Consider the following 19,662-nt stretch of genomic DNA (forward strand, 5'->3'; position numbering starts at 1 on the left):
AGCTTTCTTTTTTTTTTAAATTTTAATTAATTAATTTTTTTTAAACTTTACAATATTGTATTGGTTTTGCCATACATCAACATGAATTGCCACGGGTGTACATGTGTTCCCAATCCTGAACCCCCCTCCCACCTCCCTCCCCATACCATCCCTCTGGGTCATTCCAGTGCACCAGCCCCAAGCTTCCTGTATCCTGCATCAAACCTGGACTGGCGATTCATTTCTTATATGATATCATACATGTTTTAATGCCATTCTCCCAAATCATTCCCCCACTACCTCTCCCACAGAGTCCAGTTTCTCTTCACTTTCTGGATTATAATCCAAGGTAGACTGTTATAAGGGTTTCCTTGGTGGCTCAGATAGTAAAGAGTCTGCCTACAGTGCGGGAGACCTGGGTTCAATCCCTGGGTCGGGAAATGTTTCCAAGAAAGAGTAATTATGATGACGGAAATCAGAGAAGTCTTTAGAGCTCTTCCTCTAAATGACATTTAACCTCTGCATTCTTAATGTTAATTTTTTTTCTTGTAGGGTTTTCCTGTTACAGGATGGGGCTGTTCTCAATGAAAAGCACTGCATTAACAAGTGTACAAAGTCATAAAAAAGCATGAAATGTTTGGATATAAAGAGGATGTTACAAGCTTTTAAATGACTCTGAATGCAACCTTAAGGCATTTGGTCTTTACTAGGCAAAGGGGAGTCATTGAAGGTCTCTGGCTTGGAGGAATGATAAATAGAACAATATTTTCATAAAGAAAACTCTGGTGTCAGTGCTGAAGGTCAACTGAAGAGCAGAAAGATAGGAGATAAGGAGATCAATTGGGTGGCTATCACGTAAGTTGTAAGGCAGTGTTTTTTCAAATTGTGGATCATGTGAAATCAACTTAATGGGTTGTCAGCAAGGACCTACTATATATTAATAACAGGAAAATCTACTCAATATCCTGTGATAAGCTACATGAGAAAAGAATCTAAAAAAGAATGAATATATGCACGTGTATAACTGAATCACTTTGCTGTACACCTGAAAGTAACCTAACACTGTGAATCAACTACACTCCAATAAAACAAACAGAAAAAACCTTAGTGGATTGTGACAAACATTTAAAAAACCAGGAAATCACACTAAAAACTTTTAAAAATGGAACCAATGCTATAAGGGTAAATACGGTTTTACAAATTTTAATCCGGTTCATATGAGTATGTGTATATTTGATATGTATATTCATGTGTGTGTGTGCACAGTCACTAAGTCGTGTCTGACTCTTTGCTGCTCCATGGACTGTAGCCTGCCAGGCTCCTCTGTCCATGGGATTTTCCAAGCAATACTGGAGGTGGTTGCCATTTTCTCCTTCAGTGGATCTTCTCAACCCAGGGATTAAAGTCACATCTCCTGCATTGGCAGATGGATTCTTTACCACTGAGCCACCTGGGAAGCCCTATGAACGTATGTACTGAGTTATTAATTCAACTGTATTTCTTACTGTGGGAAGTGGTAAAAAAACGTTTGAAAAAGATGACCTAAGGGGGAAATGATGAGGGTCTAAATTAAAGCTGTAGCTCCTGGAAATGGAAACGCAACAAATTATTTGAGCTCTTTCAAAGAATAAATTTAACAGGACTCAGAGATAAACCTGGATGTAGGGCTTGAGGGAAATAAAGGGGAAGTATTATAAGATAAATGATGGCTCACCAAAAGATACCTACATCCTAATCCCTGGATGTGAATATTATCATATATGGGAAAAAATATTTTGCAGATAAGAGTAAGTTAGGAATCTTAAGATGGGGAAAATATCCTTGATTATCCAAGTGTTTCCTAAATGCAATCATGTATGTCCTTATAAGAGGGTGACAGAAAAAGATATGGCAGAGACAAAACAGTAGAAGGAAATATGATCACAGAGGCAGATACTAGAGCGACACAGTCACAAGCCAAGGAATGTGGCAGTCATTCGAACCCAGAAAAGGCAAGGAAAAGATTCTCCCCTAAAGCCTCCGGAGAAACCATGGCCCTCTTAAAACACTGATATTGGCCCAGTGAAACTGATTGCAGACTTCTGGCCTCTAGAATTGTGAGGGAATACATTTCTGAAGCTTTAAGCCACCAAGTGTTTGCAGCCCAGAGGCAACTTGCATAAGGAACCTTGACAACTGGGAAGGGGTTAATGCCATTAAAAAAGATAAGGCGCATAGGAAAAACAAGGATGTGAGGAACAAAATTTTAAATACAACAAGTATGAAATACAAGAGAAATCTGGACAAAAACAGATTTAAAAAAACTTGATTTTCAGTTCATATATTTCAATTCTAACTCTACAAGCTTTAAAATGTCCTTAAACTATTCAGGTTTCATGTTATCTCTAATTTTCTTTGGATAGTCAAACAAGACACATAGTTTATATATTCTTTCTATCATCTGACAATTACTGTGGTTGAAACAGGTGCCAGCTTCTAGGATTATGCAGTGTCTCTGGAATGTTTCTTCCCAATAACTAAAAAAATTCTGGAACCATCTGTTACTGTGGATCACTTACTTAAGCCATTCAGGTTTGCAATTTTTTCAATGCAGTTTGTAGACAGTGAAAGCTTCCTAAAGGAGAAAAAAAAAGAATACTAGAATTAATAAGAAAAAAAGTTAATAGTATAATAGAAATTATTCCTCAAGTTCTCTCAGACGTTTCCTTTTCACACTGAATCCTTTTTTCCCCTCTCAGACATGGCACATGTTCTTTCATTTTGAAATCGTCATACTGTTTCCCATACTGTTATTAACAAAAGTTAATAAACATTCACTGTATAAAATTAAAAAAACCTTTTTGTGGACATTTTGGTGTTTTCTATTAAAATTTTTAAATGCATATTTTCTTTAACCCAGTAATTCATTTATAGGAACATATCCTATGGAAATAGTAATGCCAAATATATATGAATTAAACTATTACTGTATTATTATAATAGCAAAAAAATGGGGGAAAATTTATAAATACCCATCAGCTGAGGAATACAGATAACAAAATATTATGCAGCCACTAAAACAAACAAGATCGGGCCATACATACCAACTTTGGAAAATGTCCATGATACATACATTATAAAAAGTCAACGTAGTCCTAATCACCCCAGACATTTCCCCAGAAATAAATACTTTCACCAGTTTATATATATATTTTCTATATTTTTTTCCCTATATATACTTTAATCGTATAAAAACAAAATTTTAAAGGGAGCATAGTTATATACTCCAGTACTTTGGCCACCTCATGCGAAGAGTTGACTCACTGGAAAAGACTCTGATGCTGGGAAGGATTGGGGGCAGGAGGAAAAGGGGACAACAGAGGATGAGATGGCTGGATGGCATCACCGACTCAATGAACGTGAGTTTGAGTGAACTCTGGGAGTTGGTGATGGACAGGGAGGCCTGGCGTGATGTGATTTATGGGGTCGCAAAGAGTCAGATGCGACTAAACTGAACTGAACGGAACTGAATTATACACTATTAATCTTCTCTTGACAAAAGTGTTTAATATCTTAGCAAACTTCATACAAAGAATATAATAAAAGCTAATTTTATTGAATGCTTCATATGTGCCTAGTATTCTTCTAAATACTTTACATGTATTAACTATTTTAACCATCAGAATGATCCTATGAGCTACATATTAGTAACCATATTTTATAAATGAGGAAACTGAGACACAAAGATGTTAAGCAATTTGCCTACTATTACACAGCCAGAAAGTAGCAAATCCAAATTTAAAACCCCCCAAAACTGACCCCAGAACATGTGATCTTATCCTTCAGATTTGATTTGAAGAGGAATTATTCTTTTTTTTTTTTTTGCTTAAAACAGTAAAAGCAATTACTGTACACTGTAAATTATTGGTCATATGTGTGTATTTTCTAGTCATTCTCCACTCCCAAGAATTACCAATAAAGTGAAAAATGGAGTGGAAAAGCAGGACTACAGTTGGGGAATAATTCTGTAATTGTTGTATAGGCAACCTGCCCAAAGATTGTCAGCAAAAATATGAACAGGATGACTCTTAAGCAGTTTCTAGGGTACTTTGGTATGAGGTATAGAACCTTCTCAAGGTTTGATAAAAAGACATTTGACCACTTTAAAATAATGTTCTTTGAAATCATGATTTTGAAGCCAAAAACACATTTAAGGTAGATTTTTATGTACTACACTGTGTTCTCATCACAAAGGACAAGCTGCATACAATAACTAAATTATGTTTGTTTTTCCCTTTAATTCCAAAGATAGATATTAGTCTAATGCATGCATTCACAAATATGTGCTTAAGAGTCATTCAGATTGCTTATTGTAAACACAGATACCTAGTTTCATCAGTAGATTCTTTTTCTATAAATTTGAAGTTGGGCTTATCTGCTGCACAAGGAGGTTCTTATGTAGGTAGTCAGGGAACCACACTTAGGAAAATATAGGATTTTCCAATATTCTATAACAAGTGATTCTATAACATTCTATAGCCCTGACAAGACATTGCAGCTTAAGAACATGGTTACAAGGTGTCATGGTATAATTGCCTCAAATTCGTCACAGAACCCTGCTAAAAAGCATGCAGAATATTCAGGAAATCAGTTAATATAATAAACATATATCTGATACTTAAAGTCTTGGGAAAATAGGATTGCAAGTAAGTGTAACTTAGTGCTAATGAGAAAAAAATAAATAAAAAGGCTCTACGTGAGAATGCTAGGACTTCCCCGGTGGTCCAGTAGTTGACTTCATGCTCCCATTGCATGGGTTCAATCCCTGGTCAGGGAACTAAGATCTTACATGCTGTGTGGAGTAACCAACAATAATAATAAAAAAATGAAATTTTTAAAAATGCTAACCCTGGTACTCAAAAACTGGTGCAATTTTGGTTGATATTTCCTTTTCTTTGTGTTTTTAATATTTTCTAGATGTTTTACAATGTATTTTAATAATTTGAGAAATTTTTCAAAAGTGGTTACTTCTATGCTTCTGAGTAAGTATAGTATTGACTTTGATGGATAATTTCACAAGAGAAACTACTAGATTTTACGACAGAGAAATAGTTTTATTGTGTTATTTAGCTTCTCCTAAGAGAAAAGGAAGTTTGTGTAAAGAATCCACCTTCTAATGCAGGGACACAGGTGCGATCCCTGGTCGGGGAACTAAGAACCATGTGGCAACTAAGCCCGGGCACCAAAACTAGAGAAGCCTCTGCTGCAACCAAGGGCCCGTGCACGGCAACAAAGGCCCGGCACAATCAAAACAAAAAATCACACTGTAAAAAAATGTGATACAGGATAGTTTAGAATTACTCGATTAACGACCCTATAAACCAATAATCGTTTATGTTTGGCCTTGCCAAAGGGAGAATCACAGGAAGGAAGGAAGGGAGGGAGGAAGGGAAATGAAAACCAAGAAAATAAATACATTTTTTTAGTCTGTGTATTTAGAAAAGGAAGGGAAACTTAACAGCAATACTAGAAAGGATGAAAAAAGATAAGCACTTACTCGCAATTAGAAAGCGTGGACAAGGATGCATCCATCTTCTCTATAGGGGGAATCTGGGCATACAGCTTTATCTCTCTGGCTTCAGATGGCTTCTGGCTGGTTTTCTCTTCCTATAAGGAAAATTAATGTGGAAGAAAATAATCCCAGATTATAATGTGGAACTAAAAAGGTCAGATTTTCTCAAGGCTTTTCAATATTTATTTCAAAATAGCTATTAAAATTCATTAATTCTGTACATTCTTGACAGAACACTTATTGACAACACTTACTTACTGAACCTGATAACTAGCTTATACATCGCTGGTTCAGATAATTCCCTGTCAGGTCTCAGCCAAATGGAAAAGAGGAAAGAAAATAACTTTTATTTCTGTAGTTTTTAAAATCTTTTAAGAGTCTATCAATTAATAAACAAAAATAAAACACAACAACAAAAACATTTTTCTGGGAAGGATTCCTTGTCCCTAAACAAACTTAAGTATCAGATTTAGATCTATAAGACGAGCTGTTTTTGTCATCTCATCTTTCTGTTCCTATGTACAATTTAGTCTGAGCTACAACCACCAAATACCAAGAATTTGAGAAGGTATTCTCTTTATGACAAACATTACTTTGCCAACAAAGGTCCGTCTAGTCAAGGCTATGGTTTTTCCAGTGGTCATGTATGGATGTGAGAGTTGGACTGTAAAGAAAGCTGAGCTCCGAAGAATTGATGCTTTTGAACTGTGGTGTTGAAGAAGACTCTTGAGAGTCCCTTGGACTGCAAGGAGATCCAACCAGTCCATCCTAAAGGAGATCAGTCCTGGGTGTTCTTTGGAAGGACTGATGCTAAAGCTGAAACTCCAGTACTTTGGCCACCTCATGCGAAGAGCTGACTCACTGGAAAAGACTGATGCTAGGAGGGATTGGGGGCAGGAGGAGAAGGGGATGACAGAGGATGAGATGGTTGGATGGAATCACCAACACGATGGACATGAGTCTGTGTGAACTCCGGGAGATGGTGATGGACAGGGAGGCCTGGCGTGCTGCGATTCATGGGGTCGCAAAGAGTTGGACGTGATTGAGCAACTGAACTGAACTGAACTGAAGGTCAAATTTATTTGTTCTACAATAATTTACTACTACATTCTATGTTACAGTTTAATTTCAGTACCTAATACAATTTAAATTTTAATTACCAGGATATGCTGCCTAATAATGCTGCCTAATAATGCTGCCTAATAACTGAGGTACTTAGTTCCATCTCTCCAACAAAACAAGAAGATACTGCAGCTTGGGAACCTTTTTTTTTTGCTTTCCTGTTTTCTATTGTTGTTGTTTGGTCGCTAAGTTATATCTAACCCTTTGTGACCCCATGGACTGCAGCACTCCAGGCTTCCCTGTTCTTCACTATCTCCTGGGGCATGCTCAAACTCATGTTTTCTATAGCTAGTGTGATATAAGCCACAAAAGAGGCTTTTTTTTTTTTTTAAATCAAATCATAACACATCAATAATAGAAAATATATAATCAGTTGAAAGACAACTAATACACATCCACTTGGTATTTTTTTGTGTGCCATAGGTTAGGAGATGGGAGACTGACATCTTTAATAAATGTGTTAATGAGAGTAAGAATGAGCATTATATCCTCAAATAATCTTAAAGTTAAAGACTTACAGCCATCATATAATCTAGAAATAAAATGTACAAACCAAATCAAATAGCCAACCACTTATTATTATAATAATAATAGTGGTTGGCTATTTATTATTATAAACTGTTATTAACCACTTGTTAATATAAATATTATTATATTATCCTAAAATCTGCTTCAAGGCAACTGTATTGAATACTAAGCCTACTCCATACTTTTTTTTATTAAAACAGATTTTTCAGTAGCTAAACAGAAAGGAATTTTTAAATTCCAATTAGGGTATACAGAAACTTACAAGCACTAAAAACAAGAATTCAAATATTTCATTATCCTAGCTACTCTGTCTATTTTCCATAGACACCAAGTTTCTTGAAAGACTTTTTATTTAAAGCCCAGCTACAAAAGCAAAGATACATTATTATACAAAAAACTGATAACACAGTCAAATAAGCTATCACTGGGGATAGAAATTGAGAAGCCATCTCTATTCTCTCTGGAAATTCTATCCATAGTGCTGAAATACAACCATTCAAACTTTATAGAATTTTATATTCAAAATATTTGTTTACATTTAATGCACATTTTTTACAATGCCATTTCCTAACATTACTATGTGCTTTTAAAAAATGTATCTTGTGTATTTCCAGATATAATTGATATACAGCACTGAATAAGTTTAAGACATACAACATACTGATTTGACTTACATAATCATGAAATGATGACCACAGTAAGTTTAGTGAACATTCATCATCTCAAGCAGATACAAAATAAAAGAAATAAAATTTTTTTCCTTGTGATAAAAACTCTTGGGACTTACTCTCTTAACTTTCGTATATAACATACAGCAGTGTTGTTCTTCAGTTGCTAAGTTCTGTCCGACTCTTTGCCACCCCATGGACTACAGCTTGCCAGGCTTCCCTGTCCTTCAACATCTCCTGGAGTTTGCTCAAATTCATGTCCATTGAGTCAGTGATGCCATCCAATGATCTCATCCTGTGTTGCCCTCTTTTCCTCTTGCCCTCAATCTTTCCCAGCATCAGGGGCTTTTCCAGTGAGTCAGCTCTTCACATCAGGTGGCCAAAGTTTTGGAGCTTCAGCTTCTGCATCAGTCCTTCCAATGAACAGGAAGGTTGATTTCCTGTAGGACTGACTGATTTGATCTCTTTGCGGTCCAAGGGATTCTCAAGCATCTTTAGCACCACAATTCAAAAGCATCAATTCTCTGGTATTCAGCCTTCTTTATGGTCCAACTCTCACATCCATACATGACTACTGTAAAAACCATAGCTTTGACTATATGGACCTTTGTTGGCAAAGTGATGTCTCCACTTTTTACTACGCTGTCTGGGTTTGTCATAGCTTTTCTTCCAAGGAGCAAGCGTCTTTTAATTTCAAGGTTACAATCACCGTCTGAAGTGATTTTGGAGCCCAAGAAAATAAAATCTGTCACTGTTTCCACTTTCCCACATCTATTTGCCATGACGTGATGGGACTGACGTTAATTATATTAATCATTTTGTACAATGCATCCCTAGTACTTACTTATCTTGTAACTGGAAGCTTGTACCTATTGACTATCTTCATCCAATTTCCCCTACCCCTACCCCTTGCCTCTGGTTACCACAAATCTAGTGTCTTTTTCTACGAATTTGTCTGTTTGTTGAAACATAATTGACTTACAGTGCTATGTTAGTTTCTGGTGTACAACACAGTGATTCAATACTTTTATACAGCACAAAATTATCACTACTTTTTACAGATTTATTGAGATATAATTGACATATAACGTTATTTATGTTTAAGGTATGCAATGTGATACTTTGATATATGTACATATTGCAAGATGATTACCAGCATAAAGTTAACACATCCAACACCTCATACAATAACTTTTTTGTGTGTTGAGAACATTTAAGATTACTCTCTTAGCAACTTTGGAGTGTATAATACAGTATTATTAACTATGCTATACACAGATTCCCAGAACTTATTGATCTTATAACTGGAAGCTTCTACCCTTTGACCAACTTTTCCCCATTTCCTCCATTCCTCAACTTTGGTAACCACCATTATAATCTGTTTCTATGAGTTGGCTTTTTTAAACTTCACATATAAGTGAGATCACAAATGAAAAAACCTTGAATTGTCTTGTCCTATCTGACTACATCATTTAGCATAATGTTGTCACAAATGGCAGGACTTTCTTCTTTTTATGGCTGAGTAATATTCCATTGTATACAAATACACATTTTCTTTATCCATTCATCCACTGATAGCCATTTAGGTTGTTTTCATGTCTTGGCTATTCTGAATAATGCTGCAATGAACCTGGGGATAATCTCTTTGAGATGGCGATTTCATTTCCTTCAGATATACATCCAGAAGTGGAACTCCTGGATTATATGGTAGTTCTACTTTTAATTTTTGAGGAATCTCCACAGTGTTTATATTAACCACTCCACCATAACACTATACCAACTTACATTCCCACCAAAGTGCAAAAAGCGTTCCCTTTTTTCCACATCCTCACCAACACTTTTCTCTCATATTTTTAATGACAGCCATTTTAACAGGTGTAAGGTGATATCTCTTTGGGGTTTTGATTTGCATTTCCCTGACGATCAGTCATGTTGAATATCATTTTAGAATTTTTATTCGAGGTTTTTTCATTTGTCTATGCATGATTTTCATTTGTTCACATTGACTGTCTCTGTTCTAACCTCCAAGAGATTAAAACCATCATTTATCTAAAACCTAGATCACCCATAGCACATATCACTCTATCACCTAAAAATGATATGTGGTTTAATAATGATAAAGTTGAAAAGGAACATGGAGATTCCAGCTATCACAGTAACAGACAAATTAGCCTTTCCAGATTTAAATTTTCCAATGGTCAGACTTTTTAACTGAAATTTTTATTGAGATATTTGAAGAGTCATGTGCAGTTATAAGAAATAATACAGAGAGAGCCTTTATACACTTTGCCCTAATGGTAACATTTTTCAAAATTATAGTATCACAACCAAGATATTGATATTGATACAATCCACTAACTTTAATCAGATTTTCCCAATTTTACTTATACTTATTTGTACATGTGAGTGTGAATGTGTCTGCATGTGTGTATTAAGGTCTATATAATTTTATCACCTGTGTAGGCTCATGTATCCACTAACAGATTTCTTGTATCGAATGATCAGATTTAAATAACTGTCCAAAACTTATCCTAATATGGTTTCTAGAAGTAAGAACTCATAAACTCACCCATCTGGCTAGGGCTTCTTTGATTGTTGTTGCTTTTGCCTTAAAAAGAGAAGAAAAAACAAGGTTATCTTTATTGGTGTGATTTGTTGACTCAATTTTCATGCAACAATTATTAGCCCTGGCATCTACCATTAAAAAGATTTCTTTTTTTGAGACTTCATATGAAAAGAGAATGTTTTAATTTCTTAAAATCAGAAATACTTAAATACCTCTCAGAGAAATTAAGGAAATCATGATGTATCATGTCATATGCTTTACTCTCACGTGGTTTACAAAAAACAGAGCTGTCAACACTGATATTAAAATATATCTTATTTCAAAAAAATAAAATAAAATATATCTTATTTCATTATTCTAAGATTTATATCTTCCTTTACATTTTAATATCTTTGAAGTCTGGATACATCTTACAACCAGGAAAATTTTATAATTGCTGCAGCCAGGTAGCACTGATGAAGGTTTAGAAAAATATTAACCATCTTATTTAATATACATACCATATATATTCATTTTTATGTTTATCAAAGGATGCTGCTGCTGCTGCTGCTAAGTTGCTTCAGTCATGTCCGACTCTGTGCGACCCCATGGAAGGCAGCCCACCAGGCTCCCCCGTCCCTGGGACTCTCCAGGCAAGAACACTGGAGTGGGTTGCCATTTCCTTCTCCAATGCATGAAAGTGAAAAGTGAAAGTGAAGTTGCTCAGGCGTGTCCGACTCTTAGCGACCCCATGAATTGCAGCCTACCAGGCTCCTCCGACCGTGGGATTTTCCAGGCAAGAGTACTGGAGTGGGGTGCCACTGCCTTCTCCATTATCAAAGGATAACACATGATAAAAATCTATATGCCTAAATACATTTAAAATAACTCTGTCAATAAATACAAAATAAAATTTCTAAGTGATAGGAAATTCTGTCACAGTTTAATTCCAACTTCTTATTTTTCTTATTTTTTAACTGGAAGATAATTGCTTTACAAGGTTGTGTTGGTTCCTGATGTACAACAACACGAATCATTACTTTTCTTTCTTAGAAGAAGATAAAATAATGTTGTACCTTATAATCAATAGTATCTTAGATTCAATTTAATATGATATTAAAAACTTTAAAGGTAAGAAAAAGAAGACATCCTTTGAATCTTTGCTGGAGCTTATTTTATAAAAGAGAGAACCCTAAAGAATAACAAAAGGAATTAAGTCTCTGAAGTAAAGATGCACTAATAAATAACACAAGTTAAAAATAAAACTATTAATTTAAGTAAAATAATAAAATTAAAGACAAAGAAAGTAAAAATTGGAGGAATATAACACTTAAAAGGAAACTTATGCTTAAAATACATTAATTTAAAAATAAGAGAACAGGGAACTATACTCAATATTCTGTGATAAACCATAATGGAAAATAATATGAAAAGGATTATATATATATGTATAACTGAATCACTTTGCTGTTTAGGAGGAGTAAACACAACATTGCAAATCAACTAATGAATAAAATAAATTTTAAAAAATAAGAGAAAGCAAGAGATAGAAAACAAATTAGGCATTCAAAATATTTGGAAAAGTACATCATGAATGCAGAAGGAAACAGGAAGGAAGAAATCAATGAAAAACAGACTGAGAGGAAAAAAGACGAACAAAACTAAAAGCTGGTTCTTAAGTTTCTGGCAAGCCTGACTGAGCAAAACAGAGAGATATACAAATTAAAAATATAGAATAAAGAGAGATGACACAGATACCACAGAGATTTTTAAAATAAAATATTATAATTTTGAAAACCTAAAGTATACATTTCTAGGGGAAAAAAAAAGCCAAAACTCACAAGAAGAATCAGAAAATATGAATAGACCAATAACTATTTGAAAATTAAAAAGATAATCCAAGAAATTTACTCACACCCTCCTCCCCTAAAGCCCCAAATCTAGATAAATTGCAAATAAGTTCTACCAACTTTTCAAGGAGCAGATATTCCTTGTTATGCAAGTTGTTTCAGAAACCAGAAAGAAAAGAGGGAAAGCTGCCAACTTATTTTATGAGACTAGAATAATCTTGATGCCATAACTAGATAAGGGGCCCTTTTTACTTCTCAAAACAGATTTGAAAAATCTTAGATGCACAATATTAGATTTCCAAAGCCAATGGTGTATAATGATCATGATCAAAAATGGCTTATGCCAGGGGCATAAAGATTGTTTAACAACAGAAAAATCTATTACAAATGTAAATCATTTATTAATGGATTAAAAGGGGGAAATTACATTTATTTCAGTAAGTGCAGAAAGAGCATTTGATAAAGTTCTACCTCTGATATTAAAAGCTTTTAACTAAGGGTTAAAGCAAAATTCCTTATTTGATAAAAGCTATATATCAAAGTGGAGAAGGAAATGGCAACCCACTCCAGTATTTTTGCCTGGAGAATCCCATGGACAGAGGAGCCTAGCAGGCTACAGTCCTAGGTCGTAGAGAGTCGGACACGACTGAAGCAACTTAGCACACACACATGCATATATCAAAAAGCTCTAACCAATACCAGCTTAATGAATAAATTCATTCATTTGAACAAATATTCACTGATTACTTCCTATATACCAAACATTCTTCCACTTGCTTCAGATATATCAATGAACAGAACAAAGATTCCTGCCTTACGGGAATCTACATCTATCGCTGGGAGACCGATGTAACTGATATAATAAATAAATAGATAAGTCATATAGCATATTAGAAGGTGATAATTACTAAGGAAAAAGAAAAAGCTGAGCTCAGTAAAGAGTATCAGGATGTGTGTATATGTCTATGGTGGATATTTACTTTAAATAAGGTGGTCAAGGGTGGGCCAAATTGGGAAGGTAACATTAAAGTATCCTCAAACTCCTAGAAGACAACATAGGCAAAACAGGTAATAGAAATAAAAACAAAAATAAACAAATGGGACCTAATGAAACTCAAAAGTTTTGCACAGCAAAATCACCATAAAGAAACAACCTGTGGGCTGGAAGAAAATATTTGTAAATGATGTGACTGATGAAGGGCTTAATTTCCAAAATATACAAACAGCTCATATAAGTCAGTAACAAAAAAAAAAAATTCAGGGACTTCCCTGGTGGTCCAGCGGTTAGGACTCCATGCTTCCACTACAGGGGGCAGAGGTTCAATCCCTGGTTGGGAAACAGGATCCCACATGCCGCATGGTATGGTAAAAAAACAAACACACAACCCACTGAAAAAATGAGCAGAAAACCTAAACAGACATTTCTTCAAAGAAGACATACAGATGGACAATAGGCACATGAAAGATTTTCAGCATCACTAATTATTAGAGAAATGCAAATCAAAACTACAAAGAGGTATCACCTCACACGGGTCAGAACAGCCATCATTAAAAAGTCTAAAAAAATAAAAAATAAAAAAAAATAAAAATAAAAAGTCTATACTGATTCACTTTGCTGTCACCTGATGCTAACACAACACTGTAAATCAGCTATGTTGTTGCTGCTGTTGTCATTGTTACTCAGCTGCTAAGTTGTGTCTGACTCTTTGTGACCCCAGACTGCAGCATGCTTGGCTCCTCGGTCATCCACTATCTCTTGGAGTTTGTTTTGCCTTCAATCTTTCCCAGCATCAGGGTCTTTTCCAATGAGTTGGCTCTTCATATCAGGTGGCCAGAGTATTGGAGCTTCAGCAACAGTCCTTCCAGTGAATATTCAGGGTTGATTTCCTTTAGGATTGACTGGTTTGATGTCCTCGAAGTGCAAGGGACTCTTAAGAGTCTTCTCCAGCACCGTAATTTCAAAACCATCAACTATACTTCAACAAAAAATAACTTTTAATTTAACTCCACAAATAATAAATGTTGGCAAGGGTGTGCAGAAAAGAGAACACTCCTGCCCTTTTGGTGGGACTGTAAATTGGAACAGCCAGTACAGAAAATGGAATGGAAGTTCCTTAAAAAAACTAGAAAGTGAACTAGTATATGATCCAGCAGCCCTATTCCTGGGCATAGATCTGGAGAAAACCATAATTTGAAAAGATACATGCTCTCCAGTGTTCACTGAAGCACTATTTTACAATCGCCAAGACATGGCTAAATGTCCATTGACAGATGAATGGATAAAGAAGATGTGTTATATATATATATATATGTACAATAGAATACTACTCAGCCATAAAAGAATGAAATAATGCCATTTGCAGCAATATGGATGGACCTAGAGATTATCATACTAAGTGAAGTAAGCCAGAGAAAGACATATCATAAAGATATCATAAAGTGATATCATATGATATCACTTATATGTGGAATCTTAAAAAAAAAGTTACAAATTAACTTATTTACAAAACAGAGGTAGACTCATGACAGAAAACAAACTTATGGTTACCAAAGGGAAAAAATGGAGGAGAGACTAATTAGGAATTTAGGAGCAACATATACACACTATTATTTATAAAATAGATAAACAACAAAGTCTCTGTTTAGCACAGGGAACTATATTCAATGTCTTGAAATAAACTATAATGAAAAAGAATACACATATATATCAACATGTGTAACTGAATCACTTTGCTATATACCAGAAAACAACACAACATTGTAAATCAACTATACTTCAATAGAAAAGAAAAAAGTATTCTCTTTAAGATTCCAGACACATCAAGGATGCCTATCTCCTATCATTGCTACTGTTTAACATGGTACAAAAGATCTTTATCAATATTACAATAAAAAATAAAACTATGTATAGATGATCATCTGTGTAGAAAATGCAATAGAATAAACTAATAAATACTAGAATACAGCAAATGCAGGACACTGTTGACAAGTTAGAAAAATTGAGAGATATTTTCAAAATAAAACCAACAAAGGACTAATATCTAGAATATACAAGGAACTCCTGAAATTAAAAAACAAATTAAAAAAAGGGAAAAGTTGGCAAAAAATATATACAGAAAATTTACAGAAACTGAAATACAGATGATGACTAACAATGAGATATTTGAACTCACTGAAAATCAGAGAAATGAAGTAAAACAATGGGATACTAAAATACATCCTCATATAGGCAAAAGTCAGAAAATTGATGAGAATGTAGAGAAATAGAAACTTTCATCCATCACTGAAGGAAGTAAGAAATAGTATAGCTGTTCTGGAATCCAATCTGACAGTGCCTAGGGAAATTAGGTATGCAGAAACCCTATGATCCCACAATCTCACTTCCGGGTATATTTTCCAGGGAAATCCTTGTTGTTGTTGCTTTAGTCATTAAGTCATGTCCGACTCTTTACAACCTCATAGACTCCAGGCTCCTCTGTCTCTGTGATTTTCCAGGCAAGAATACTGGACTGGATTGCCATTTCCTTCTCCAGGGGGATCTTCCCAACCCAGGGATTGAACCCAGGTCTCCCACATTGCAGACAGATGCTTTAACCTCTGAGCCACCAGGGAAGCCCATAGAGAAATCCATGGATGGATCCAAAAAAAAGACACTTATAGGAACACTTTCAAGTTGGAAGCAATCAAGTTATCCATAAACTGGTCTATAAAGTGACTAGTTCCCCTATAGGTAGCAGGAGTTAAAACCTGAAATGTCTAAATAACCAGTGGACATCATTAATGGGTAAAGCTGGCCATGTAAAGAGGATAACCACTATTTGGTTCTAGAAAACCACTGGCAGGTGGGACTTGGGACCAGAGTTACCCTAATATCACATTTCTTCAAATATGAAAACTCTTGTTAATTGAAAGTAACACCCTTACTTTATATACCATCAGCAAAGAAAATATGCTGCCAATTATATCACAGCATCATATTTCAGTAATACAAAAATATGAAAAAAGATGTGTCTTGATAGTAAAATATGGTATTTCGGATTCTTCAGAGAAGCCAGAAATCTGCATTTTGGTGTAAAGTATGATCATTTTAAGACATTAGAAGCTAATTTTCTTAAATAAAAAACTATGTGGGACAGTATTTCTAGAGGGCCCCAAAACTACAAGCTTGCAGCTTCAGTGAGCTTCACTTAACTACTAGTTCTGAGTCTCTATTTGAAGATTTTCAATAATTCTTACAGTTCCTACTTTCAGAATTATTTAGGGCCAATTATTTCTTCACCTAAATACAAATCTATGTTCCAGAATTTTTAAACTTTCCTTTTTTTTTTTTCAGCTAAATGCCTGTGGAATATAGTAAGAAATGTAGAAGGGAAACTACTTTTAAGAGTAGAATTTAACCTGGTGGCTGAGGGCAGGCATATTTTCCTCATCACTTGAATTTCCAGGGTTCAATTTCTGCTCACTTCTACAGCAGAAAACTAATTAAACTTATTCTTTATAAATATTTCACATTGGAAAAGACCCTGATGCTGGGAAAGACTAAAGACAAAAGGAGAAGGAGATGACAAAAGGAGAGGATAAGACAGCATCACGGACTCAATGGACATGAGTCTGAGCAAATTCTGGAGATAGTGAAGGACAGGGAAGTCTGGCCTGCTGCAATCCATAGGATTGCAAAAAGTAGGAGACGATTTAGCAACTGAACAACAATATATATTTCCATTAGGCAGGACAATCACATACTTTGCTAAACAGCTTTGGTTGGGTCTTTAGCCAAACAACAACTTAAACTACTAGTTGGATCTACCAAGTGTGTAAGCAAGACAGTGCTCACTTTAAGTAGGAAATGAGCATCACTAGGTAAAATCATTACTTCATAAAGAGATTTGATTGGATAGATCACCGTCAGATTTCAAGCCTAAGAGAGCAATATTTCTCAAAGTGTCAGGGGGAGCTCTCTAGTTTTAGAGTCACTTGAAATGCACATTTCTGAAAACCCCTACTTATGTTAAAAATTCATAATCAGCACTCCAGTTTAGTCCAAAATCATACTTATGCATACTTAAATTTGAGAAACACTATCCTAGTATGTTCTATCAGAGAGGGTTTTACAGTGTTTACTAACAACTGAACTGAGAGTCGTTCAGAGTGGAACATGGGCACATCACAGGTTTATAAACATTGCAGCAACCAGTGGTACACACAATCTCTCCTAACCAACCCCACCCTCCATCTCGCTTGGGGGTGGGAGGGTAAATTACTTATATTAAAATGATATCCTTATTCACACTCTCCCTTCCATCACTTGTCCCACTCTAATCCGCTCTTTTTCGAGAATTTTCTGCTCTTTGCCCTGCCTTTTCTCTGCCCGGGCCGCCCTCACCTCCAGACAACCCAATGCCAGGGCTTCTCTTTCGCCCCAGGCCTCTGAATCCACCAAGCAAGCGTCCGCTACTCGCTCCCTTCCGGTGTTCGACGATGTCCCCCACCCTCAACCCTCCACAGTTAGCCTTTTCACTTCCAATCTACTTGCAGCTTTGGCTGCGAGGCCTAGAAGGTACTTACCATTCCGGCGGTTGCTACTGTCACTGCTCTGGTTGCTAGGGTCCGCCGGGGTCAGTGCGCACGCGCACTTCTCGGAGCTCGTCTCGGATTCCCTACACGGGCAGTCGTCTTTTCTCTCCGCCCTCACGGTGGCGCGAGCGGGGCATTGTGGGACCGTGCGAGCGTTCGCCCGGGTCGTCTGGCTCTGCGGCGCTCGCTTCTCAGGGACTGCAGCGCAGCTGAGAGTGATTTAGGGAGCTTGGGAGCTTAACCTCTTAGAGAGGTGGGGGAGATATCTTTTTCTCTTGTGAAAGTAGTTTCAGGCTAATCTGGAGTGACGTAGGTGCTTAGAGTTTAAAGCTTTTAAACCTCCCTGTAACAGTTCCTCCCCCTCCCCAGCCCATCCCACCCCACCCCACCCCTCTCAGGGTTGTCCCAGAGGACAGGCTTTAGGTGCCCTGCTTTGTGCATTGAACTTTCACTGGCCGTCCCCTTTCCGTATTGTAATGTACATATTTCAATGCTGTTGTCTCAAATCATCCCACCCTTGCCTTCTCCCGCTGAATCCAAAAGCCTGTTCTTTACATCTGTGTCTCCTTTGCTGCCTTGGCATGTAGGATTGCCAGTACCGTCTTTCTAAGTTCCATATATATATATATATTAATATACAGTATTTGTTTTTCTGACTTCACTTTATATAATAGGTTCTAGTTTCATCCACCTCATTAGAACTGACTCAAATGCATTCCTTTTTATAGCTGAGTAATACTTTGGAAGGAATGATGCTAAAGCTGAAACTCCAGTACTTTGGCCACCTCATGCAAAGAGTTGACTCATTGGAAAAGACTCTAATGCTGGGAGGGATTGGGGGCAGGAGGAGAAGGGGACGACAGAGGATGAGATGGCTGGATGGCATCACTGACTGGATGGACGTGAGTCTGAGTGAACTCTGGGAGTTGGTGATGGACAGGGAGGCCTGGCGTGCTGCGATACATGGGGTCGCAAAGAGTCGGACACGACTGAGCTGAACTGAACTGAATATTCCATTGTGTACATGTAACACAGCTTCTTTATCCATTCATCTGCTGATGGACATCTAGGTTGCTTCCATATCGCTATTGTAAATAGTGGTGAAATGAACATTAAGGGCACATGTATTTCTCTTATTCTGGGGGATTGCTGGGTCATATGGAAATTCTATTCCCAGTTTTTTAAGGAATCTCCACACTGTTCGCCACAGTGGCTGTACCAGTTTGCATTCCCAGCAACAGTATTGGAGAAGGAAATGGCAACCCACTCCAGTATTCTTGTCTGGAGAATCCCATGGACGGAGAAGACTGGTAGGCTACAGTCCACATGGTTGCAAAGAGTCAGACACGACTGAGCGACTTCACTTCACTCACTTCACGTACTGACTGGAGTGAGATGATACCTCATTGTGGTTTTGATTTGCATTTCTCTAATAATGAGTGATGTTGAGCATCTTTCCATATGTTTATTAGCCATCTGTATGTCTTTGGAGAAATGTCTGTTTAGGTCTTTTGCTATTTTTGATAGGGCTATTCATTTTTCTGGTATTTGAGCTGCTTATACATTTTGGAGCTTAATTCTTTGTCAGTTGTTTCATTTACTATTACTTTCTCCCATTCTGAGGGCTGTTTTCACCTTGCTTATAGTTTCCTTCATTGTGCAAAAGCTTTTAAGTTTAATTAGGTCCCATTTGTTTATTTTTGTTTTTATTTCCATTACTCTAGAAGGTGGGTCAACAAAGCAGAAATAGATGTTTTTCTGGAACTCTCTTGCTTTTTTGATGATCCAGCAGATGTTGGCAATTTGATCTCTGGTTCCTCTGCCTTTCCTAAAACCAGCTTGAAC

General features: G+C 36.4%; 1 protein-coding gene across 1 annotated transcript in view; it reads right to left on the bottom strand.

Moving 5' to 3' along the window:
* Positions 1–17,901, bottom strand: part of DNAL1 (dynein, axonemal, light chain 1) — a 37,537-nt gene extending 19,636 nt beyond the window's left edge. Inside the window, exons 1-4 of the mRNA XM_010855780.1 lie at positions 17,809–17,901; positions 10,418–10,456; positions 5,516–5,625; positions 2,538–2,593 (exon numbers count right to left, since the gene is read on the bottom strand). Coding sequence (XP_010854082.1) covers positions 2,538–2,593; positions 5,516–5,625; positions 10,418–10,456; positions 17,809–17,811 — 208 coding nt within the window. The 5' untranslated portion in view covers positions 17,812–17,901. The remainder of the gene's footprint in view (positions 1–2,537; positions 2,594–5,515; positions 5,626–10,417; positions 10,457–17,808) is intronic.
* Between the last annotated feature and the right edge of the window lie 1,761 nt (positions 17,902–19,662).

This window comes from Bison bison, unplaced genomic scaffold, assembly GCF_000754665.1.
Source record: "Bison bison bison isolate TAMUID 2011002044 unplaced genomic scaffold, Bison_UMD1.0 scf7180017864368, whole genome shotgun sequence".
NCBI lineage: Eukaryota > Metazoa > Chordata > Mammalia > Artiodactyla > Bovidae > Bison > Bison bison.